This window comes from Bactrocera tryoni, chromosome 3, assembly GCF_016617805.1.
Source record: "Bactrocera tryoni isolate S06 chromosome 3, CSIRO_BtryS06_freeze2, whole genome shotgun sequence".
NCBI lineage: Eukaryota > Metazoa > Arthropoda > Insecta > Diptera > Tephritidae > Bactrocera > Bactrocera tryoni.
The window spans coordinates 26,331,273-26,358,739 of NC_052501.1; the positions used below are offsets into that span (position 1 = coordinate 26,331,273).

General features: G+C 39.5%; 2 protein-coding genes across 2 annotated transcripts; one reads left to right on the forward strand and one right to left on the reverse strand.

The window, feature by feature from the left end:
• Window positions 1-5,787: 5,787 nt before the first annotated feature.
• On the forward strand, window positions 5,788-27,242 carry LOC120772148 (nidogen). The gene is made up of 12 exons (XM_040100581.1): window positions 5,788-6,033; window positions 21,076-21,378; window positions 21,444-21,620; window positions 21,689-22,954; window positions 23,010-23,283; window positions 23,432-23,574; window positions 23,647-24,044; window positions 24,112-24,269; window positions 26,072-26,326; window positions 26,392-26,566; window positions 26,631-26,915; window positions 26,981-27,242. The coding sequence occupies exons 1-12, from the start codon at window positions 5,788-5,790 to the stop codon at window positions 27,240-27,242; spliced, it is 3,942 nt and encodes a 1,313-aa protein (XP_039956515.1).
• On the reverse strand, window positions 24,266-24,851 carry LOC120772149. Its single transcript, XM_040100582.1, has one exon. It carries the CDS (start codon window positions 24,780-24,782, stop codon window positions 24,420-24,422), a length of 363 nt encoding a protein of 120 aa, XP_039956516.1. The 5' UTR covers window positions 24,783-24,851; the 3' UTR covers window positions 24,266-24,419.
• Window positions 27,243-27,467: the final 225 nt, after the last annotated feature.

Consider the following 27,467-nt stretch of genomic DNA (forward strand, 5'->3'; position numbering starts at 1 on the left):
GGCTGTATTGAGGCGTTTGCGTGAGAACATTCGTCGAAAACGGCCGGAATTGTGGAAGAACAATTCATGAATTATACACGATGATAATGCACGATCGCATCGCGCCGCAATTGTAACAGATATTAAAGCCAAAAATGCAATGAATACCATCGATCAACCACCGTATTCACCAGATTTGCCTCCGTGTGATTTTTTCTTGTTTCCCAAACTGGAATTGCCGCTCCGTGGAACCCGTTTTCAATCGATAGAAGGGATAAAACAAAATTTGCTATAGGAGCTGAAGACCATCCTAAAAAGTATTTCGAGGACTGGAAAATCGTTTTCATAAGTGTGTTACATGTGATGAGGATTACTTTGAAGGCGACAAAATATCGGAATTGATGAATAATTATAAGTATTGGATCTATAACCATATTCGTGCTTTTTGCCAAGAGATGGCGTAACTTGATTATTTTTCCATTGTTCCAATATTCCGAAACAGCATTGGAAAGCGATAGTCCCTCTACGACATTTTTAGTATAATGGTATTCATTTGAAGGATGAACTTTACTGAAAACATGTTTTCGCTGGGAGTTTTTCTTCATAAGCCGGAAGTCAGAACATTTTAGTGGAGGTTTATGATGAACATGCTCTAACTGAGCCAACCTGTCAAAAGTGTTGATTTTGGCTTAGATAACGAGGTTTAAACAGGACAAAGTACATCCTGGGCGGCTAAAGAAGTTTGAAGTTGGGAAACTGAAAGCATTACTCGATGAAGATTGTTATCTAACACAAGAAGAGCTCACAGAATATTTGATAGCCACTCAGTCAGCTATTTTAAAGCGCTTCAGAACCAAGGAAATTGGTTACTATATTTAAACCAAGAGACGGTGAAAATACGAAACTCCTCAGAGAAAGAAATCATATGTAAATCTTACCTCATTATGAGTTTCAAAAACTGTGTGCAACCATCAAGCTCATCAAATGGAAACGAGCGATTGCCGAAGCACACCCGGAATTTGCGATCAGGTGCGATACAGTAATTTTCCAACATGACAATGACCGACCTCATGATGCAAGATCGTTTCAAATTTATTTGGAAAACAGTGGCTGGGAAGTTTTGCCTCACTTGCTTTATAGCCCAGATCTTGCCTCTTCTGACTATCATTTGTTCCGGTTGATGCAGAACGTCATGACTGGAATATGGTTCACGTCATAACAGGGTATCAAAATTGGCTTGATTCATACTTGCCTGCCATGCTGGTGCAGTTCTCTTAGGATGGAATCCACAAATTGCCACAAAGATAAAGAAATGAAAAATACTATTATATATGTTTTCTTAGTTATATACCCAATACATATATCAAATCTTGGTTATAGTACACGTTGTGCTCTTGTTCTTTAGCAGAATAATACCACATGCCATTGGTCAATAAACCGCTTCCGCTGTGAAAAAATATTCACATCAACCTAGTTATTTCTATCTGTCATTAGACCAACAACCTTTTCGAGGCTGTGTAAGTAAAAATCATGAATTTTTTCTTTCAGTGCTCTTGCACATAATTTGTGTAATCCTGCATGCCCCTACGGCTTCCAACTCGCCCTGATCCGTCTGTTAGCCCTTCGGGAATATCATTTTTATGATATTTGGTGTTTTCCGCATTTCCTGTTCTAATATTTCGTTTCCTGGAATTCCTTCGTGATCTGGAACACAATATACATACATCCAGCCGTTTTCCGCCAGCCTGTACATCTACTGTCTACTTGCCTCTAAGGACATTCTCTGCTGTAATGCGATTTGAGATTATTGCCTTTATTGCCGCCTGGCTAATAAGAAGTATATGCTTAAGTAAATCTATATACTGGTTAGGCTAGAAGGCTGATCCATCAGTCCACCTGGAGTTGGATAACAGTTAACGGCAAACAATCTGAACTTATCACTAATCTTAGGTGTTAGATGGTTAGGTGTTTTATTTCTATTTCCTCTATTTAACCTTCATGTCTAAATGTATTACATTCGACATATGATTGATCTGGCAAAAGCAGGGAATCCTAGAGGAAGTGTTGTGATCATTCTATCTCATTTTCTTCCCAAGAGCTGATGCAGCTGCTTCCGGTAAGATGTTCAATCTCCATCTTCAATAGAACAGTGTCCAGTTAGACTCATTCAGATATTGAAAGGTGGACCTTGCTGAGTGCGAAGAGCTCGCCAGAACTCTTACGATTTATCCTGGGCTAGAATGACCTTACGACTGCATAGCTGTACAGCTGCACAGCTGGTTGACCAACTCTTGCTGAGCTGGTCTAAGTCCCAATAGTGAAGAAGTGAACCACAAGATGCCAACGGAGCTCCCACCAATTCCCATTTCGCAGTTATTGAGATTGAAGTACCTGTCCTAGCAAACTCATCAGCCTTACAGTTTCCTACTGCTGTGGTCTGGTACACAAACTTTTCTAATCATATAACAACTCGATGCTAGAGATCAGGAGTCTAGACATCCCTTCAAGTGTCTTGAGCGCACGGTCAGCGAACTCAAAGCTAATATCGCTCCCCTACCATAAAGATAATAAAGAAGATAGTAAGCACTTTGAAGCAGTAGATGTACTGCTACCCTCAGCTACCTCCGATTGGAAGACGCTGCATTGGTCAGCAGCCTAAAATTGGAGCTGAGTTTCCGACAGTGGACTCATCTACCAACTCTTCCCGCAAGTTTTGATCCATCCATAACAAAGTTCACTAACCTCGAAACCGAGCCATATTATCCTTATAATATATATTTTTATTTATTATAGTATATATTTATATTATATGTATACCGGCTGTTTACATAAAAAATACTGACTGAGTCATTTATTTTATTATTTTCTACCGAACTACCCGAAGTTATTAAAAAAAAAATATTTATTAGCATTGAACAGTGTTTTTCCGCAAAACATTTTATAACTGTTGTTTAATAAAAACATGATTTATAGAGAGATTTGGAAAATACCTATAATTAGTGTGGAATATATAATTTCACAGATTGTCACCAACAATGTCAGCCGCAAGAAACACGTTCCCCCGTGACGCAAGCGGCAACGCGCCGGCACGACGCCGCATAAAACATAAAATATATCACCAAAGAAATGACTGCATCTAAATTTAGACTTTGCGACTATAATAAAATATTTACTAAGTGGTCATAAATAAGTGTGTGTGTGTGTGCGCCATGCGCCAACAAAAATGTAGCTAAAATAAAGACGAAGTGGCAACACGAATGAATTTTCATAGGCCTACACATATGTATGTATATGTATTTGTGTATATAAAAATATATCAATGTTTATACATATACTTATGAGAATGTAGAGATTTCAGGCCCTAAAGTTCGTTACGACATTTTCCCTATAACATTCCCGGCATTCCTTTTTGTCATATTCATTAAGGGATTTTTGAGTGAGTGATAATGACTTTCACGGTATACTTTGTCAGCCAAAAACTTGTAGCTGAGGTGGATTACATTTATATGGTACATATGTACATTTATTCATATATATTTCCTTTAGGAAGTGCATTCGAAGAACCGCATTTGCTTGCGATCCACAACATCCGAGATAATATCTACTGTGGGCAAAAAATAGTATGACTTTTTAATTGAAATTTCACGCGAAAACCCATTCGTCGAAATACGTTTCTAGGTTGGTATGACTCTCAGAGACATCTGTGCCAAAAATCACATCAGAATAATCATTAGTCTGAAGTACATAATGTCCATTCGGCGATTTTTACAATGAGTGTAAGTATTCAACAAAGAATGTCCATTAAGGGGTTACATGGGTTTCCTCGGGTAAAAAACAGCCTTTTTTCAAGAATTTTTGTCTCATATTAAAATTGAAATATTTTATTAGAATTTTTTATTGCTACAAACACACATTATTAACAAAGAAATTCTGAAATTTTTGGATAACAAAATTCGGCGATAAGTGTTTGTCACGAGCAAGTGTTTTTGATTGATACAAATAATTCCAAGAGGGTCGATAATGCGTTGACGACGAACCACGATCAGGACGGCCATTAACATCAACTGATGATCAACACGTTAATATAATAAAGCAACTGGTGCTTGAGAAGCGACGATTAACAGCCAGACATCTTACTAACATCGTTGGAATATCGATAGGATTAGTGAAAACCATTTTGAAAGATCATTTGGGGTAAAGACAAGTGAAGGCACGACCATCAATATTTTTGAAAATAGCGTCGTGTTAATGTCTGTGAATTAAAGCTTTCCCACTACCAGAATGTCATGAAACGTACTATTATCCGTACTAGCGATGAGTCATGCTTTCGACTCGGAAACAGATGATCAATCGGCCGAATATCGTGGCAAAGGTGAGCCGAAACCGAAAAAGCCACGTCAAAGCAGGTCAAAAATCAAGGTTATATTGACAGTTTTCTTCGATTATCGACATGTGGTGCACTCCGAACTCCTTTCGAACCGCCAAACTGTAAATAAGGTATACTACTTGAGTGTTATGTGACGTCTGCGGGAAGATATTCGTAAAAAGAGGTCGGAATAATCTTAGTTTTTGCATCTAATTTTGCATTTGCACCTAATTTAGCTCCGTGTCACTTCTGGGTATTCAGTAAACTCAAATGACCGCTCTGGTAAAACCGTTTTGCGTCAATTGAAGGCATTGAATGTGACTCACTAAACGCATGCAAGGCTATTCCGGAAACTGACTTTAACAACTGTTTCGCGAATTGGAAAAAACGTCGACACATGTATATTGAGTCCAAGGAGGATTACTTTGAGGAGAACGACTTAGATTTTGAAGAATAACTTAATAATTTCAAAATTATGAACAACGTCTTACTATATTTTGCTCATAGTAGTATGAGCATTCGAAAGATCTATCCGTATATCTGCAAGTATTGTTGTTGCTGTGTGTTGCACGAAAAACGCATATGCATCATCGGATGCGTACGCAACAACGAAGTTTTCCTTCGTTTTCCGCTACTTGCCATACCGAAGACACGCCGAGCGTCCAACGTCGCCGTCGTCGACGTGCTTGACAGCGACAAAGTCGCTGCCTGCTGTAAAGCGTTAAAGTCAAATATTCACACATTCGCATAACTTCTTGCCACTGCCAACGCGATCACTCCAACGAAGCGGCGCGTACACGGTTTTTGATCGCTGATCTGATCGCCGCCGCTGATCGTGTACGTCTTGTCTGCGCTGTCGGTTTCGTGGCTCAGGAGGATACATTCGCCACGAATTCGTATCAGTAGTGAAAGTGTAGCAAAAGCGAACGGTTCGCCTAACGGGTTCTCTACAATACTTTCCGGCAGATACGTCGAGTCGTCCGATCTAAAGTGCTTGGCCCCAATAGCCTTAGCCAAGTAGACTAAATATATTAGAAAACATATCTCCAACATCTTCATTGCCCAACCGGCAGTGAAAATACTTAACTTAAAAACAATAACAAAAACCAAAATAGATGAAAGGAAGCAAAATTAAAAACTGAAAAGTGAAAACTCTGATTTCAGTAGAGAGGTTATTTTTAAAAAATATATTTTTGGAATTTTAATTTCTTTCGCGGTTGCCGCACTGCCGCTACTTGCAATCATGCACAAGAAGAAGTGCGAGCGAATGTGTTGAAGTTTCGAAAGTGTGTGTTTTCATATTGAATTAAGGAAATTGTGAAATATTTGGAAAAAAAATAAATTTCTGTAGGCTGAAATTCTTGTGTGAAAAATAAAATATTTATAAGCTTACAAATTCTAATTTGTGTACGCGCGCAAAAGTGTGCTTTGTTTTCGTGAAAATGTGGAGAAAATCCAAGGATAATATTGCACAATATTTGTGCGCGGCGCTTTTGCTATGTGTGGCCGCCAGCGCTTCCGCTCAATATCAACATTTCGTGGATACTTTAGGCGCCGATATATTCTATGAGCACCAGGAGGGCTCGGAGTCGCCAATTCATTATTTGAATGATGGTGATAGCGAGTTCGTCGCGCTGGATTTGGATAAACCCATCAATTTCTACAGTGAAAAATATGATAAACTTTTTGTGAGTATTTTTTGAATTGTATATATCATTAAAATTCTTTGGAATTCTGTGCATTGAATTGTTGTATCTGCTGAAAAATAGGGACTTATTTGACTACATTTTCCGAGAAAATATCTTCGTGCATCAAGCTTTGCTGTACTATTGAAATTTCTATTTGAAACTGTGGTGCGAAAATTGGTCTATGGTATAATTGATTTTTTTTCCAACTAACGGTAGTTTATAATACCGCAAAATGTGGTTCCAAAATTCTTAGAAAATGTGTTTGACTATAAAAAGATTTAGTTAAAACAAGAAAAAACTTTAACTTCGGCTGCACTGAAGCTAGAATACTCATAATAAATGTGTTTCTTATAGCAAATATGTGTATAATTCGGTCTAAAACGGTAACAGCTAATCATGTATTCTCATATGTAGTCGAAAAAGTCTTTTCGTATTTCTAATCAAACTTCAACTTATTTTATTATATTTATGACAAACTTTAATGAACCAAATATGTACCATTTTAGTCGACCACTTTTTGTCATTTTTTCGCTAGACACATTATTCCATCAGTGTATAACTTTTCTGGTTTCTTGGCGAAAAACTGCGACAAGTAATTTTTTCTTGAAGCCAACTTTACTCCATTAAGGGAGTTCTGCATTGCTCGAAACAAATAGTAGCTCGATGGTGCAAGTTCAGATCTATATGGTAGATGCATCAAAACTTCCCAACCAAGCTCTCCTTGTTTTTATCGACTCATTAAAGATGTGTGTGGTCTAGCGTTGTCTTGATGGAAGACGAAGCCCTTTCTGTTAATCAATTTTGGCCATTTTTTTTGATTGCTTGCTTCAATCTTATCAATTGTTGACAGTAAAATGTATAAACAATCGTTCGATCAGGCTGGAACAGCTCATAGTGGATGATTGCTTTCGAGGCGTCAATCCTGGCTATGCGACCATTTGTTGAGCTTCATCACGTTTGGACCATGATCTTTTTCACACATTATTGTCGTATTTGATCCACTTTTCGTCTCCTGTTACCATTCGCTTCAGAAATGGTTTGATTTCATTTCATTTCAACAAAGAATCGCAGATGTCAGGCCGGTCCAACAAATATTTTACAGATAATTCATGTGGTAGCCAAACATCGAGCTTCTTTTTGTGGGCAGCCTTTTTTAAATGGTTCAAAGCCGTTGATGATGAATGTTAAGTTCCCTAGCCATGTCATGGCTGCTTATGTGATGGTTCTGGTAAATTTTTTTCCGTAATTTCATTGCCGTTTTCAACGATCGAAATTTAAAAAACGGAAGCGAGCGAACTATTGTTGTGCTACACGAACTGATACACCAGCGTCTCCGTAAACTTCACAAATTTCATTGGTGGCTTGCGTGGCATTCTTCCCTTTTTATACAAAAATTTCAAAATATAACTAATTTCTTCATTATTTTCACTCATTTTTGAACAGCTTTAACTTTTTTTCAATTTCCATGCATTTAATTTTTTTTTTGGTTAAATGAAGAAGAGAATCTCACCTTTTCAACACTATATGGTGCAACACAATGTGGTTGGAAGTACTGTACGGAGCACGGTTTCTGACTTGTCATTAGACTTTGAAGGCAATTTACTGAAAAATAACGCATTTTCAGCCTTTTATTTCCTTTCTTCGTTGTAAAGACGAGTTCTTTTCATTAATTTGGAAATTTTCTATATTCTGGTCTCGATCGATTTTAGCTGCGCCAGAGTGTGTGGTTGCTGAGCAGTATTGAGAATGATTATTAAAATATATTCTAATATAATAATAATAATGGCCATTTTGTTGTTGTTTTTGTAGCGGCAGTCGAGTTGACAGTCCTTTGCCGAATACAAATCGGGTCCATTCCAGTTACATAGACCCGACTATCGTGGGTAAGGGTTTTCCGTTTTCTCAAACTCTGGTTAGCAGATATCCCTCAGTAAAGTTCTCGTTAAAAAAAGATTTCTTACCGAAAGAAGGAATCTTGGTTATGTTAACCGTAACTTAACTCACAGATTTCTGCTAACCAGTCATTGAGAAAACGGCCCTTATATAATATTACTATTTTATATCTTCATATTCCTACATTATGATGAAGAGATATACATAGCTAATTTCTTTTTTAGCATATCAAATTATTTGAAATAGCTTGTGACCTTCTCTCTAATAATCTTTTGTAACATTATAGAACAATGTAAAAATATTAATTTCTTGATATAGGTCAGTTCGGACATTCCTCTCTTTGTATATTGAATGGGTTTACTTTGCAAGCCAACTATCGGTTAAATAACCCGTTATTTTACTACACCGGTATCAAAGATTTATGTTAAAACCTCTAGGGCTTTCGTAGTCTAGAGGCATGAGTTTCATGCAAGATTTGGAGTGACGTAAAACAAGGCAATTAATATTTTTACTATCCATTTTTTATTAATGTGACAAGTATGGAGGGAAAAGCAAAAAAAAAGTTAACAATTGCAAAAACTTGCAGCTGCTGAATTCAACCCTCTTACCAATCTAAGCCAAAAAAAAAATTATTAATGTAAAATAATGTCTCAATATCTGGTTATAGGGAAAAGTTTGAAAAAAAGTTTTCACAAAGCAGCAAATGTATGAAAAAACACTTTTTTGAAAGTTTTGAATTTTTCGAATATAGTAAAAAATTAAATTAGAGGATATACATAGTTAGTTCCAGATGTAGGTAAGTGTATAAAGAAGACTCTCTAAAGACCCGAAGTAAAACGGTTTAGTCGAACCTGAGAAATCGTTGGTTTAGTTTTAATACAAACAGTTTCGATAAAATCGCATTTAAAGCTTCAGTTCCCGCCGAATCAATTTGGTTGCCGGGTCAGAGAAAATATGATTTGAATTTTGAAAATTCTTTTGTAGACATATTATATTCTTAAATAGGTAAGCTTTCTAGACTCATAAGCCAATTAAGGCATACTTGACCAATCTAACCGAAACTCTTGTGTACGTGTGATCTTTTACCATTTTCTAACGCATAGGGCTTACTATATTAGTTGCATGGTGTGGTTGTGTTTATGGCACGGTTTGTTTCCGGCATTCCACTTCAATTCTTTTAATGTATTGAAGTTTCGCTGGTCTTAAATTGATCGATAGTACCTTAATATTCATTGTATAAATCTCTTGGGAATTTGGTAATATCTATCGAAAATAGTGGCTTCTTATGATGACCAAAAACGTCTCTTAGAGGATGTTTCCAAATATCAAAATTCTTAATCTTGTGGTATCACGTATTGACTTCTCTCCGTTGGTATCTTGTATGCTCTGTTACGAACTGTCTGAATGATTTGAAATAGTTTCCACGTACTACTTTATACGTAAGAGCAACATGTTTCCAAGCACGTCGGACGGTATATTCTTTCGAAATATCCAAATTTCAATTATATTTAATTATAAATCTATATGTATATATGTATATATTTATGCATACTCGTATAACATATGTATATGACAATGTCGCCAGCTTTGTTTTTGCCGACACTACTTCTTCAAAGCATTTTTTATTTAAAATAAATCAGAATTAATTGTCAGGTGGTACAAGAACTGGATGCTTAACAGCGTGCTGTCACTGACACAATATCTGACAGCAGACAATAGAATTCCGTGGGGTGCCACCCACACATACACTTTGCGACATGATTAATCACAAAATTTAGTGTTACAAGCGGTAAAAAACAACTTAATTAAAGCGAAAACGTTCACAAAAGAATTCCATGTTTTTCGCGCCATAAAATTCTCCGAAATATTATTAATTTAAGCACTTCGCGTGAAAATTGTCACAAAATAAAAATGCCTAAAAAACGATCATATTTTTCGTGAGTTGACAAGTCGCAAATGTTTGGCTGACGGCCAGCGGTGTCAGCCTTCTCGAGAGTAAAGAAGAACTCGTATATTACTGATGCCACATGTGGCCATTAAATATAAAGAATATATGGCGAATGTCCTGTGCGATAAACAAAAAAATCGAAATATGCGGGCCAATAGCCGCTTCGCCAAGCAATATGCGACTAATAAAAGTGAAGAGCGCGATAATTTTTTCCTGACAAGTGTGTCACTAAACTGTCAATATGTGTGTGGCGTCGCATTCAATTAAAGTCACCAAAGTAGTGAGACCCATCTATATTTGTATCTTGTATGTGTGGCCAAAGTAATGTTGACAATGACTGCATAAAAAATGTGGCGCTAAAGTGGCCGACATAGTTCGAATTTGCCGCCGTTTTAATGACTGAAATGCGGTAAATTCTACAGCTAAACACATTTACATCTCGTGTTGCCAATATACGAAGACTTATTTGGTTTATTTTGGTTCACTATATTTTTCATGTATGTAACGGTTATATTTTAAAGAATCCTGTATTTAGGCTTAAGATTCCTTTAGCCTTGAAAGTACTGTTTCCAACGATTGCTCCACGCTAGCTTTATTAAATTTTTCCTGTACCATTCCATACTAACAATGGTATATACATACACAAATTTGTGATTAGAAGTCCAAACATACTTGAGAGCTTTTTCCAAGCCTTTTGTAATCTTGCAGATCTTAAACAAAACTATTCTGGTATTCAAACCCACGTCCCATCGAATAACGAGGAGGACATACTCAATACTAAGCTAAATTGTGGTCGGATGAGGCTTAGTAACTGTGAAATACCGCAGATATTCTTTTTCTTTATTGGCGTAGACACCGTTTACGTGGTTATAGCCGAGTTTATAACAGCGCGCTAGTCCTTCTTCCTTTTCACTGTTTAGCGCCAATGGAGATTCCAAGTGTAGCCAGGTCCTTCTCCACTTGGTCTTTCCAACAGAATGGAAGTCTTCCTTTGCTTACGTCGGCGGGTACTGCATCGAATACTTTAAGAGCTGGAGTGTTTTCAACTATTCGGACGACATGATCTAGCCAGCGTAGCCGCTGTCTCTTGATATGTTTAACTACCTCATAATCGTCGTATATCTCGTACAGCTCATCGTTCCATTGACTTCGATATTCGCCGTTGCCAATGCGCCAAGGGCCATAAATCCTCCGGAGAAACTTTTTTTTTGAAAACTCGTGACGCCGATTCATCAGATGTTGTATAGCAGGACGCACAATAGGGTGTCGCCTTAGTATCGAACGGTTCGGAGAGGTCGTTCCCGATCCTGACGGCTTGTGGTATTTTGCGGCGATATCCAATTCAGACATAGCGGCATAAAGCTGTTAAAAGCTGTTTTAAAATCGACGAAGAGCTGGTGTGTGTCGATCCTCTTTTCATGGTTCATTGCCAAGATTTGACGTATTGTGAATATCTGGTCGATTGTTGATTTTCGAGGCTTGAAGCCACTTTGATAATGCCCATTCTGTTCGTTGACGGTGTTCGTTGACGGTGGATTTTAATCTTTCACACTGTACGCTCGATATAACCTTATGTGAGATGTTGAGGAGGTTTATACCACTGCAGTTGACGCAGATTGAGCGGTCTTCTTTCTGTGGATTGGCCAGAACACATTTAAATTCCAATCTTCGGACAAGGTTTTGTTATATACTACAAAGAAGCTGATGCATGCTCCTTACCAGTTCATCGCCACCGTATTTGAATAGCTTGGACGGCAATCCATCGGTCTCCACCGCTTTGTTGTTCTTCAGACGGGTAATTGTTATTCGAACTTCTTCATGGTCTCTATAGTCTAATTTGTATGCCGATAGCAAATGCCCTAACCCTCTTAATGTCTGTTTGATAATCTTCTGAAATCGCGCAGAATTTCCTCGAAAAAACGGGGGCTCCATGTTGACAGCGGAACTTCTTCCAGGGTGATCCGAAGTAAAAAGAAAAAAAAATCGTGTTTTTTAAATAAGACTATAAACTAGGTTTCGGACGAGGAAAAAAACTAAAAAGTACAAATTATATGGTTGTTAGACATTAAAAAAAAATTGCTTCGAGAAAAACGCGTTTAAAGTTTTAATTGACTATATATGTAGCTGAACTCGAGCCCCCAACTTTTCAAGGAGGTATCTAAAAAACTATTACTCGGTTTAACTACAGCATCCAGAGATGTTATAGAATTAAATAAGACCATAATTTTTTTTTTTTGAAGTCGTCTACCCATGTAACACCTTAAGGAAAACTTAACCCATCCAATGCTTCAAAAAGTCCAAAAATTTGAGTTCATTGAATTCATTGAATTCATTTCGATATAGGTACATAAATACTCGATTGAATAAATTCATTGCAATTTCCGTGCTCATAATCAGTGCAGTAAAGCCTCTTATCAACCGATACATATGTATATTCATATACAAATATACATGCATGAAAATAGATGCTCGAGACGATGTAAATAAACTCGATTTGATCTCGTGCTGCCTTCCGTGCCATCCGTGCCTTTGCACTCTTTTCATACCGATCTACCGAACAACCGATCAATCACTCTTTTTATGTGTGTCGGTATTGTTATTGTATATTGGGTATTGGGTATGTTTGAGTGAGTAGTCTAAGGTGTTCGGTTAGTTGTGCGGAATTTGCTGTACGAAGTGCAACAACAGCTGCTTTGTCTCATTTAGGTCTGTGATCTATTTTCTCTGGGCATTATGTTGTACGTGTGCATGTGTATATGTGTGTGTATGCAAATAAATTGTTGCATTTATAAGCAAAGCCGAACGCTCGAAATTGTGTTATCATGTCAATTGTTTACAGATGTACAGATTAATTTGAATTGCTTTCGCTTCGTCTTGTGGTGTGTGCAATTTGAGTATTTTATTGATTACGTAGAGAGTTAATTAATTAAGAAAATTAGCGTTTATAACAATTTTAAAATAATAATTAATAATAATACTCCATTAGTATATGATTTGATAAGCGGAGTGGATTAAGTTAGAAAAAAAAATACCTCATTCAACTGAGATAAAGCCTAAAATTATAGAAAACAGAGTTTACATCTCGTCAAACGTTGACGACGCTGCTAGTGCCTTTTCGATTTATTAGTACGTCTTTCGTCAGCGACTGAGTGTATATTCCTATTAGATTTAAGTTTATGTGGTGATTATTGAGATTCCTCTCTTAGAGGTCTTAAATAGTCAGAAAAACAATTGAAAACAAGAAAAAACGTTAACTTCGGTTGCACCGAAGCTAAATGCCCTTCACAGGTGCATTTCTGTTAGTAACGATGCGTTCAGTTTGTATGGCAGCTATATGCCATAGTCAGCCGATCTGAACAATTTTTTCGGAGATTATATTGTTACCTTAAGCAGTAATCCGTGTCGAATTTCGTGAAAATACCACGTCAAATGGGAAAGTTTTCCATACAAGCTCTTGATTCCGATCGTGCGATTTGTATGGCAGCTATATGCTATAGTGAGCTGATCTGAACAATTTCTTCTGATATTACATTATTTCTACAAACAATAGTTCATACCAAATTTGGTAAAGATATATCGTCAAATGAGGAAGTTTCCCATACAAGAACCTGATTCCGATCGTTCAGTTTGTATGGCAGCTATATGCTATAGTTAACCGATCTGAACAATTTCTTCGGAAGTTACATTGTTGCCTTAGAAAATAATCTATACCAAATTTCGTGAATATATCTTGTCAAATGTGAGAGTTTTTCATACAAGAACTTGATTCCGATCGTTCAGTTTGTATGGCAGCTATATGTTGTAGTGGTCCGATATCGGCCGTTCCGACAAATGAGCAGCTTCTTGAAGAGAAAATGACGTTTACAAAATTTCAAAACGATATCTTAAAAACTGAGGGGCTAGTTCGTATATATACAGACAGACGGACATGGCTAACTCGACTCAGCTCAACATACTGACCATTTATATATATACTTTATGGGGTCTCCGACGCTTCCTTCTGAGTGTTACAAACTTCGTGACAAACTTAATATACCCTGTTCAGGGTATAACAATTCGCTAGAAGTTTGGCTGGGTAGTCTTTATATTTGTATATTTCATTTATAGTTCGAATCTGGCATCAAATGATTACAGTCAATGTCAAATGATTTTGCTAGGCTTGCGAATATGAACTGCCTTGTTGGTTGCCAGGCTTAGGGTTAGTGTTGCCAATGCGCCAAGGACCATAAATCTTCCGCAGAACCTTTCTCTCGAAAACTCGTATCGCCGCCTCATCAGATGTTGTCATCGTCCGTGTCTGCACCATATAGCAAGACGGCGATGATGAGTGACTTCTAAAATTTGGTCTTTGTTCGTCGAGAGAGGACTTTACTGCTGCCAAGAATTATTTTGCGTTTAATTTCGAGGTTGACGTTGTAGTTGGTGTTAATGCTGGATTCAAGGTGGAGGAAATTATCTACGACTTCGAAGTTATGACTGTCAATAGTGACGTGTGAACCAAGTCGCGTGTTCGACGACTGTTTGTTTGATGACAGAAGATATTTCGCCTTACCCTTGTTCACTATCTGACTCAACTGCTTCGCTTTTTTGTCCAACTTAGAGAATGTAGAACTAAAAGCCGGGTTGTTATAGCCAATAAGCCGGTCATCTACTTAAGTCATGTGTTGTGGTTCTTTAAGCCTACTTTTTGAAGGAGGTATTTTAAGTCAATAAATAAACTAATAATAAAGTACGAACAGGCGGTAATTTTATTAAGTCCAATTCAAAAGAACATATTGAATTCCAATAAGAAAATTTTCATTTCATATTTACCTCTTGAAAGGAGTTAGAACTCAAGCGGGCCTGACTCAGTTATTAATTTATGAGGCGGCAAATTGTGAATTATTAAAGCGCCAATTAGCTCTAAAATTTATCGGCACGCTGCAGTCTTAGTTATGTTGTAATAACAAAAGTCGAACAAAAACAAAAAACAAAAAAACTTCACACTTGTGTTTCTATTAGAATGGACGTATAAAAGACGTCAAGAGTTGCTTAGGGTCTCTAAGTGGCACATATGGATATACATTGTATATGTATCATGCATACATATGTACAATTCACACAATGGCTTGCACTTAAGTACGTACTTAATTTAATGAGCATAAACACTTTATTAAGAGATATATGCTAGAGGATCCTTGCGGAGGGAAGTTGTCGGAAGAAAAGTAAAAATAAAAGCGAAAACAAATGTGCGGCATAATAAAAACAAACCACTTCATTGATCGCACACCACATACATATGCACTCATATACTATACATATGTGTACTCTGGGCGATTTATGTCGACCCATGCACTTGTGTGGGAGCCCTAGTGTTGAGTTTCCACATTGCATTCTTAAGTACACGTATATATATGTATATATAAGTACATGTATATATATGTATATATGCGTGTAGATGGTAGAAGATTGTTGCCTATCTAATGAGCTTGTTAATTGACTTGCATCGCAACATCACACCCTACAGCTGGTGTGATTAATTGTTTGAGCAGCAACAACGCCCGTTAGGGAAAATACCCAAAAAGATATGTGGATATCACTGAGTTCTTTTAAAATATTGCCTCAAATCTCACTATTGAATTGTAAAAACTTTCGATCTAATAATTTAGAGAATTCTAATACACTATCAGCCTACTTCACTTCTTAATAAGCTTTCTGTTAGCTGCTGGGGAATGCTGTCGGTTTGATAGTGTTTAGCTGGATGCAAATCTGAATTAATTAGAGTTATGTAATACTGACTGTTTACGCAACGGAACCGAACGAAATCAATGGTCACTTTGATCCAATCGCTGGCAAAATGGTAACGACTTCCAGCGCTAAACATAAACGATGAAGATAGGAAAAAGTCAAATCCGTTGATTGCGCTGAAATCACGATTACGAGGTTAGATTAGATGGCTGATCAAATACTGCATGTGAACTGATATGTAGTCCTTTGTGAGGCCATATAAATTCGAACTTATAAATTAGTAAAATGCTTAGTAGCCAATAAAAATTTGTATGGTTTGTTTTTAATTTCCATTCCCACGAGTTTAGTGAAGTTATGAGCACCCAAGTGTTTGAATCTTGACCTCCCAAACGCGGGACAGTCAAGAAGGAAGAGCTGAGTTGTTGCCATCTCATCTTCTTTCATACAGCTTCTGCAGATGGCGTCTGGTAGGATTCTCAGTTCTACTGCGTGGACGCCAAAAGGACAATGATCTGTTAAAAGCCCCACAACTAGGGAGAGGTTAGCTTTAGTGAGACCAAAGAGATCACTAGATTTCTTGCGATTAATCATGGGCCAAAAGGTTTTTGCGTCAGCGCATGTACCGATGGTCACCCGGCCAACATTACCCGATCCGGAGCACCGACCCACTCATCAGCTTTACAACTTCTGGCGACTCCGCTGTGGCTTGGCACCCGTACCAGTCTTATCACAGAGATACTCGATGCTATGGTTAGCGAGGTTAGGCACTCCTTAACCAGACCGTAACTCGCTGCTATCCTATCCTCTGCTGTCTGAGTGGATGGTCACTTCAGTAAAGAAGGCTGCACCATAATGGCTGGAATCTCGGCCTGTAAAACACTGTAATAGTCAGGAAATCTAAAGCTGGATTCGACAGAGAGAGAGGGAGCCGCCAGATTTTGGTTTGGCGACTCCATAATCCAAGTGATCCAGTATGAAGTGAAAGTTCCCCACTCACTTTTCGAGAGTTTTTTTTAGGAATACAAATTTTCTAAGTCTGATGGCCAATTTCGCAGCCATACACCTACCGACGATATCTACGTGCAATGTGTGCAAGATAGCGTTAAATGCCATGGCTGGAATGAACCTTAGTGCACCACACATGCTGATGAGCGCCGCTTGTTGAACGCGCTTGATTTTAATTGCAGTGTGTGGTCTTTTCTAGAGCCCTACACCACATAAAGAGTTCATATAACGTAATGGGCTTGACTATGGTGTCGTAGAGCCAGAAAACTACTTTTAGTGAGATTCGTAAACGGTACTCATGAGCTTTCCTTTGACCATAAGCGCTACATCGTTAGCAGAGGCAATCACCCGGCTGCCACGATCTTCAAGTGTTTTAAGCAGGTCGTTAACGACCAGGACCCTTAAAAGAGGAGAGAGAACTCCTACTTGTGGGATTCCCCTACTCACATTTCGCACATATGCATATGCATCTGAAGATGAAAATCACGTTTGTATGACAACTATAGTATATAGTGAGCTGATCTGAACAATTTATTCGAATATTGTAGAGTTGTCTTTGGCAATTCATGCCAAATATCTAAGAAATTAAAAGAGTTTTGAATTCGAAGTTAAATATTAAGTAAATGTCTTGCAACAAACGACTGCCAGCAGATTCGGCTCATCACTACAACACAAATCATGCGTCGATCGTACGCATTCCAACCAGCGCTGAACCAAATCACCCACGGTTCACTTCACAAATAAACACAAGGCGCTGAGGGAGCAGCATTCCAATGTTGTTGTTGTTCGTTGTCAATGATTTACTCCCCATAGTGTTGCAAGCAAAGGCGGGCTGTGGCATTGCGAATGCATGTATGTATGTGAAAAACGGCCGCCACAATAACAACAATGTTGGCATAAGCTCTAAATTTAGTTGCATTTAGTTATTGCTTATGTTGTTTTTGCTAAGCGTTCAACATTTTGTGTATGATACGTGTGTTATTGTAATTAAGAAGTGTTGTCTGTTTTTGTTGTTGTTCTGCAAAGCACTTATTCATTTCTTATGATGCTGCTGCTTAATTTTGCTTAATACACCAAGGCACAGACACACTCATATATGTATATATATATATATTTATATATACATATACTTATGTATATATGTATGCGTGTATGCGCCACGCAGCGGGCGCAAATGTGTTGCATCAGTAGCTGCCACACGCATGCAGTTACTCTCATACATGCCATATGCCTCAGCTGCGGCAGCTGTTTGCGGTTACTTTAATGTTTTTGTTTTTATTATTTTTGCTGTGTTTGTGTGGCTGCTTGTGGCAAGTTTTATTCCCCATCCTGGAGATACGCTTATAAAATTTTACAGTTGTATTATTTCCCCATAATCCACACTTTACACAACACCGAGTCGTCGCAAGAAAAAGTAAAAACAACAACAAAAACAAAAATAGAAATACCACAAAAACAAGAAATGTATTTTAAACTGGAACACAAACAAATATTGGAGTCGTTGCAGCGTTTACATTGTTGTTGGTGTTGCATGTGCGTATATTTAACCAGAATTTGGAGCAAATGCATTGCTTTATTAAAATTATTTGCAAAGTGATGGAATTTTTATTTTTTGTGTAATAATATTCTTTGGAATTTATTTCTGGGGGATTCTTCTTCTTTACTGGCATGGAAACCACTTACGCGGTTATAGCCGAGTTAACAACAGTGCGCCAGTCGTTTCGTACTTTCGCAAAGTGGCGCCAATTGGAGATTCCATGCGAAGCCAGGTCCTCCTCCACCTGGTGCTTTCAACGTGGATGTTTTCCCCCGGCGGGTGCTGCGTCGAATACTTTCAGAGTTGGAGTGTTTTCGTCCGTAGCGGCTGTCTTTCAATACGCTGAACTATGTCAATGCCGTCATATATCTCATACAGCTCCTCGTTCCATCGAATGCGATATTCGCCGTGACCAACGCGCAAATGACCATAAATCTTTTGCAGAACTTTTCTCACGAAAACTCGCAACGTCGACTCATTAGTTGTTGTCATCGTCCAAGCCTCTGCACCATATTGAAGGACGGGAATTATGAGTGACTTATAGAGTTTTTTAGCTTTTGTTCGTCGAGAGAGGACTTTACTTTTCAATTGCCTACTAGTCCGAAGTAGCACCTGTTGGCAAGAGCAATCCTGCGTTCGATTTCTTGGCTGACATTGTTGGTGGTGTTAATGCTGGTTCCTAAATTAGTTTTGAAATTATACTACAACTTCATAAACGTTGCTCTCTTATCGACTGTCAACAGTGAAATCGTGGTGCCTAGTCGCGAGTGCGACGACTGTTTGTTTGATGACAGGAGATAATACGCTCTAAAGCCGCACTGATAAGGCCCAATAAGTTTTTTGACGATGGGCTTAATTTTTCACACAATACGCTCGATAGAACCTTATACGCGATGTTGAGATTGTGAGATTATGGGATCTCCCTTTTTGTGGATTGGGCAGAGCACACTTAGATTCCAATCGTTGGGCATGCTGTCATCCGACCATAGTTTGCAAAGAAGCTGATGCATGCTCCTTATCAGTTCTTCGCTGCCGTATTTGAATAGCTCGGTCGGCAATCCATCGGCCCCAGCCGCTTTGTTGTTCTTCAGGGGGGTGATTGCTATTCGAACTTCTTCATGGTCGGGCAATTGAACGTCTGCTCCATCGTCATCGATTGGGGAAGAATTTTGGGCGATTACCTCTTTCAAATGTTAGTCGAGACTACAACATCCGTTGAGTCCCATTTTCGGTGCCTCATTCGAGCATATAGACTGCTAACTGGCGAATAACACGCATGATGTTTTGCACTAAGGGCCGAATCAAAGCGAAATTGTAAGCATAGACTTTAAACTTTACATATCCCTCCAGGAGAGAGTTTAACGGTGTTATATTACACGATCTTGGTGGGTCAATTGACCTAAAACATGAAATTATCTGCTCACCGAAATGTTCTTTCAATAAATCCATTAATTGATGCAATGTGTGGGAAACCAAATGTCGCCGAGATTACTAGCTTCAATTTCAGGCTTAAATAGTCGGTCGCTATAACGGTCACCATTGACGGTTACGTTCTCTCCGGCAACATTTTCGAAGAAATGTGGACCAATGATTCCACCTTACCGCAAACCAAACCAAACCGTAATTTTTTCTGGATGGAATGGCAGCTCTTGAATCTCTTCAGATTGCTCTTCGTCCCAAATGCGACAATTTTACTTGTTTACATACCCATTGAGCCAGAAATGGGCATCATCGCTGACCAAAATTTGGCTCGAAAACGTCGGAACATCTTGGAACTTTTCAAGAGCACATAGAGCGAAGCGATGTCGCTTGGTAAGGCTATTGAAAAAAGTACCTCTACTTAGATTACTCGTCAGATGTGTCAGGATAGATTCGTAAGCCTTTCTATTTTTTTTAAGACTAAATAAGAAATGCAAATGTTCGAAGAAGTTTTTAATTGTTTATACATAAATTCCTCAGCTGTCGCTCAAAATCGGGCAATTATTGGTAAATATACCTTAGTTTGAGATGACCTAATACTTAAATTTGAACTTCGAACCTGTATATAACAATCTTTCTTAAATTAATGAGAGCGATAATCTGTTCTTCGCTCCCCCACTGTTGAATGGTAAAATTTCTTTAAAATAATACCGACTTTTTAATCCACTTGCTCTGTTGTAACTGTTTATTTTCGTATTACATCATAGTGGTTTTCAAACTTTGGATTTCCTGGTTTTTAGTTGACAAGTAGATTATCATTAGCTAAATTCTTTCTGGTTTACGGTTGGTAGCACGAGTTCTGTTTACCTTTTTGATCTACCATTAGTACTTTACGAAGTTTTCTGCGTTATACTGAAGTTATCGCCCGCTTCGTAGCATCCACTAACATGGAAGGACCCGAACCTTTCATTGTGGTGGGTCCCCGTACTATAAAGTAGTTGCTCCGCAGGGATTAAGGAGTGGGCAGTGAGGGGTATTGACAAAAACTCTAAGACATGCACCTTGCCAAATTGCTAATGGGTGGTTCCCCCTTAAAAGGTTAAAATATGTAATCAATCTCCAAAGGGAGAAAACTCGGGCTACGTGTCGCCTTCTACACTAGTCATTGTAAGCTCTTATATAATATAGACTTAGTTTTTTTTGCGAATTGCCGGGTCTGAGAACTGGAGCTTGAAGCTCAAGAACACCTGCTAATTGCCGCTGTAGGCGCAGGATAAAGGCCCTTGGAGCCATGTTTCCGAATAGGGATCTCATCGCCTCAATAACACCTAGCAGTATATTGAAATTTATCAATACACTTGGGCTAAGTGAATCATTGTGACTTAGGAAAGGGCACAATAGACCTTAGGTCGTGATGCAATCCTAATTTATTACTCTAATCTTATCTAATATATACCGAAGCTTTGTTAATGGTTCTTCCAAACTCATATCATAATATTTCATACAATTTCAGATCAACACAAACGGCATATTGACTTTCAACATCGAATTTCCGGAGTATATCAATCAACCATTCCCGCTGGAGTATCCATCGATTGCGCCCTTCTACGCCAATGTCGATACTACGCTCGCCTATAATATCACCTCGATATCGGTTTTTGAATCAAAAGATCCGTATCAACTGCAAAAGGCGACCAATTTGGTGAATTATGCATACCCCGAAAAGGCGCAATTCGTTGCTGATAAACTGATTGTGGCCACTTGGAAGAATGTGGGGCACTTTAGTGCCAAAAATGATAAACTTAACACCTTCCAGGTTAGTGGGAAAAGTCAACTTTTATTGAATTCTATTGTACTTCATAATAAAATGCACGAACATAGGTTGCGCTGATTGCCAATGAGGAGGAAACATTTGTGCACTTCATCTATGCTTATAACGGTATAAATTGGCTGCAAGGTGAGACTGGCGCTTTGGGATTGCCGGATATACGCGCACAGGCCGGTTTTGTCGCCGAAGATGGACGTCATTATTACATCGATGGCTCGGGCACAGATAGTGTGAGTATTTTGTCGCCTCATTTGTTGAAAAGTATACATATTTTACTATTTTTAACAATTCTCTGTAGGCGCGTTTTACTTTCACCGAGAACTCGAACATTGGTGTGCCTGGTGTTTGGTTATTCCATGTTGGCGCTTTGAATGAAACAGGAAATGTTGAGGTGCCCATTGACCAAGAAGATCTCAATGCCATACCACAGGCGGAGACTTGTGCCGACAGTGGCCACAAAACTTGTAATTTCAACGCGGATTGTCATGATAAGCGCGACGGCTTCTGTTGCGTCTGTCGTGAGGGTTTTTACGGTAATGGTAAGGCGTGTCTCAAAAATGATTACCCAATACGTGTAACTGGCACCTTGGCTGGTCAAATTAATGGACAAGTGATCGATGAACGCGCTAAACTGCAATCGTATGTCGTGACAGCTGACTCGCGCAGTTACACAGCCGTCAATCCGGTTAGCGTGGAGTTGGGCGCACAGCTGCGTTTAGTGGTGCCCGTCTTCAGCGCGCTTGGTTGGCTCTTCGCCAAGTCGTTGAATGGTGTTGCGAATGGCTATCATCTCACTGGTGGTCATTGTGTGCATGTGTCGAAGATACGTTTTGAAACTGGCGAATCTTTGACTGTCAATCAGACATTCGAAGGTTTGAACTACTGGGATCAGTTGTCTGTGAAGCTTGAGTTTTTCGGTGATGTACCCACGGTGAGCAGTAATGCCAAGTTACATATGGCCGATTATGTGGACGAGTATGCGTATGTGTCGCCGAATGAATTGCATTCCGTACATGCGCATTTGATTGAGATTCCAGAAGAGAATCGTGTCATCAACTTCCAGTTGGATCAGTCAATTTACTTTGAACGTTGTGTGCTCGACGATGAAGTGCTACCGACGGGCACAACTGTGCTGCAGAAGGCTTCGAAGATTGTTTTGGATTATTTCGAGCGCGATCAGGCTTTACGTACCAGTGTGTTGACTAAGATCGGTGTAGACGCTGAGTCGAATGCTTGTACCGATGGCACAGCCAATTGCGGCGAACACACCGTTTGTGTGCCCTATGAGGATACCTATCGTTGTGACTGTCGTCATGGTTATGGCCCACAACTGCAGGAAGACGGCTTGGAAGTGTGCGTCGATATTGATGAATGTCTGCTACAAACGCATGCTTGCGATGACAATGCTATGTGCACCAATAATGAGGGTGGTTTCACTTGCATCTGTTTTGAAGGTTATGAAGGTAATGGTTATCGTTGCTTGAAAAATGATACGGCCACTGAGGAGCATGAGCAATATATCCCAGACTACATTATTGGCAGCAACTATCAAGATGAGTGTCAGGTGAGTAGATGCTCAGTTGAATTGTGCTAGTCTAAAATTCACTCTCTCTTCCCAGCGTTGCTCTCACGATGCCGATTGCGTGGAGAGCCGTTGTCAATGCCGTGCTGGCTTCGAGGGTGATGGTTACGTATGCAATCACATCTGTGGTCACGATCAGGTTTTGGAAAATGGCCGCTGCGTTCCAATTTTGTTAGATGAACATCCGGTTCAACCTCAATGCAACTTCATGGGTGAATGTGAGTGTCCAAGTGGTTACGAGTTGATCGAAGACTCTCAAACGTGTCGCTACACCGCGCACTACACAAGTGACTCCAAATCTGAGGAATTAAGTGAGTAGTAAGACAATTAGCACTAATTTATTACATGAACTGGATCACAAAACAATATATACACGAAGTGGGTTGTCCATACGCCCGCTTTAGTTAACTACCACCTTATCAATAGTATATTTTACAATATCCAAATTTTCGCTTTCAGTACCCTGTGATGTGGATGCCAACTGTCACATAAACGCCACATGTGAGTGGTATGAGAATGAGATGCGTCACGCGTGCACCTGCAACCAAGGCTTCCAAGGCGACGGCTACAACTGCGAACTCATCAATACATCCTGTGCCTACGTAAGTACACAGAAGCAGACAAAATAAAGGAAAATACTAAGTGCATGTTCCTTTACTACTTCCATCCACTAGAACGGCGACATTTGCGATCCACATGCCTACTGCGTTTACGAAGAGTCACGTTGCGTTTGCGAGGATGGTTACGAGGGTGATGGCTTTCACTGCCAGCTGGCGCCCGATTGCCGCGACAACTCCAGCTGCGGTCAGAATGCGTTCTGCATTGTGGGCGTCTGTCAGTGCTTAGCCGGTTATGAGCGTGATGTGTCCGATCTTTGCGTGCCAGCCGGTCGTTGTGGTCCTGTCTTTTGCGGCGCAAATGCAATCTGTAAGTGGGACGCGCAACAGGGTGTGCAATACTGTGACTGTATTGAGGGCTACGAAGGTGACGCCTTGGAGGGTTGCCGCAGCATACCGCCGCCCTGCAATGTACGCAATAATTGCGGAGTGCACGCGACCTGTGAGCCGACTGAGTGAGTATAAAGAAATAGATGTAGAGAGCTTATTTTTATTAATGAAAATTTTTATTTCTCTGCACAGCGATCCAGCTAGATATGAGTGCCAGTGCAATGCCGGTTTCCACGGCGATGGCTATGTTTGTGTGGAGGATAAAAACTGTCTCAACACACCACAGATGTGCGATATGAACGCCAAATGTTTGTCCACCAACAACGGACTTGTCTGCGTATGCAATCAAGGTAAGGTTAACTAAAAGACAGTTCCTGTCACTCCCTATCACTCATCACTTTTCCCGCCCTCTTCGTTCCCACTTAAAAAGTAATACACTTCCTCTTTGGTTTTTGGTTTGCTGTTTTTGAGGTCATTCAGGCATATTAAATGTTAAATATTTATTTTTTCCCCTTTTGCTCATACGAAACTGTGCGTGACCCCTCGCTCTTGCAGGCGGTGCAAAAGCAGTAACCGAAAATGGCCAAACCGAGTAATATGTTGAAGTAACCATTATTGCGATCCCAGGTGAGCGGATGTAGTAGAAATTCACGTAAGCCACCAAATGTTGTCATTTTTGGCTTCGGTGCATGTCCACCACTGATCTGCGGTCCACTTGGTCTCATCGACGGCGGCACGGTTGCGTATAGTCGGCTTTGCTTCGTCGGTTGCGGCAGTGTCGGTAGCCCCTTTGCAAAGAGGCCATGCTTTGCTGATAATTTTGATAAATAATGTAATTTACAAATCGAATTTTGAGAAAACATTTTCGTCGTCTATTGAAAAACTTCCTTCACCGAAAATATTGAATTGACACTGACAGTTAAAGCGCTGTGTATTTGCTATAATTTTTATACAATAATAAATATTAGACATCACAAGTATTTGGAGGAGGTTTGAAGGGTCTTATCTGCAAATGCGGTGTTCTGTACTAAAAGTGTTGGATATTCTTATGAGCTTCTACTAATTGGCAGTCGAAGTTGGATATTCTTATAAGCTTCTACTAATTGGCAGTCGAACCCCTGTCCAATAGAGTAAACACTTTTTGCGAAATATGAAGTATGCGTCAGCCCAAATTCGAACTCACAAATCTTTTGGTGGTCATTTGGAATCTCCAATTGGTGTCAATAGCGAAAAGGATGACCGACTGGCGCGCTGTTGTAAACGCGGTCATAACCGCGTAAGCGCATTCTACGCCAATAAAGAGGGAAAAATTGATAGATACTTGGCAGTTTGAAGAAGAATCAATGAAGAAAAGCTCCTCTGTGTTTCAATGTAAATATTTGTATGGACAATTGTTGACGGTGTTAATGCTGGGTCCAAAATAGGCGAATTTATTTTCGACCTCGAAGATGAGATTGCCAACAGTGACGGGGAGCCAAGTTGCGAGTGCGACGACTGTTTGTTTGATGATAGATATTTCATCTTATACTCCAGAATGAAGAAGTCGCAACATAGTGAGACCCCTTTTTTAAAACCTCGTTTGATATCGAACGGTCCAGAGAAACCCTTCCCGGTGCTGGCGAAGCTTTTCGTATTGCTCAAAGCCAGTTTACACATCCGTATTATTTTTGCAGGGATACTAAAGTCAGATATGGGGGTATAAAGGCAGTTTTGTTTCGTGTTGTCAAAAGCAGCTTTGAAACCTACAAAGAGGTGGTGTGTACCGATCCTCTTATTACGGGTGTTTTCCAAGATTTGACGCATGGTGAATATCTAGTCAATTGATCTAAAGCCACACTAATAAGGCAAAATCAATTTGTTGACGGCGGGCTTCTATCTTTCACACAGTACCCTTGATAGAAGCTTATATACGGATGTTCTTTGGCCACCCAAAGCATACTTGGTCTAAAGCCGGAAGCCGTGAGCTGCTTGAGACATATGTAAAAGATTCGATTCTGACCACTCCCAAGTGAATGGCGCTCAGAGAACTTTCCTCATTTGCGTAATATTGTACATAGGACTCCATCCTCTGCAAACGCACTTTTATCTATTATTTCTTATAATCATCTTATAATCAAATATTTCTTATGATTCTTTTCCATGGCACTACCAGGCTTCTATGGCAATGGCTCTCTATGCTTGGAACGTCAACAACATGAATCCGGTTTTCTACTCGTCAGTCAAGGTGTTGTCATCGTGCGTGTACCCCTGAATGGCAAGAACGTGAAACCAATCTCGGTGGCTTCAATGGCTATTGGACTCGATAAGGATTGTGTAGAGGGACGCGTTTACTGGGGTGATATTTCTTCAAAGAAGATTGTTAGCGCCAAATACGATGGTACAGACTTAAAGACTTTCATTTCTGATGGTGAGTAAATGAAATCAATAAAACAAATAATAGAGTTTTTTTACAAACTTAACTACTTTTACCAGATGTAGAGTCACCTGAGGGTATTGCAATCGATGTCATTTCCAGACGCATCTACTGGACCGACTCGGTAAAGGACACAATTGAGGTGGCCAGTTTGGAAAACGCTACACTACGTGCCGTGCTCATAAATAAGAATCTCGTCAATCCACGTGGCATTGCCGTGGATCCGTATAGAGAGTGAGTGCGCGTATTCTTTAGTGCTGATGCCCAGGATACTTATTTATATTTTCTATATTAACAGAAAACTTTACTGGTCCGATTGGAATCGTGAATCGCCAAAAATTGAAATGACCGACTTGGATGGTACTGGACGGGAGTTGTTGTTGGGTAGCGATGCTGTCATCCTACCCAATTCACTGGTCATACTCGAGAGCAGCGGTGAACTGTGCTATGCCGATGCAGGCACCAAGAAGGTGGAGTGTATCGACTCATACTCGAAACGGCTGCGTACTATCTCCAATGATTTGACATACCCCTTCGGCTTGACATTCACGCACAATCAATTCTACTGGACTGATTGGACAACGTAAGCCAATACACATATATAATCTATATTGTCCTTCAAAACGTCTAACCTTATTTTTCTTCCAGTAAAAAATTGGAAAGCGTCGATACTTTTGGCAATCGTCAAAAGGGCATTCAGACGCCTTTCTTCGGCAGTCACAAGATGTACGGCATGACCGCCATCGAGGACAGTTGCCCGCAACTGAACAGTCCCTGTCAGATCAATAACGGCGGTTGCGTAGACGCACGCATTTGCTTGGTGAACAGCAAGGCGCCATCGGGCAAGAGCTGCAAGTGTACAACCCAGTCGAAGACCTGCAATGTGCCACAGTTCGGTGTGCAGTTTTAAGGCGTCGATGCGTTCTTTTCTTATCCATTAAATACAAATATTAAGTGAAAAATTTTATTTATTCGATTTCCTACAGCAGCACACACTTATTGCACAGTTTTCTTACTTGTAAGCACATAATAGAAGCAAAAGGAAGAAAAACAAAATATTTATAAATACCATATAAGCTAAAAACACCAATGATTTTTTTTGTAATTTTTATAAGCCGAGTATATTGTCCATAAA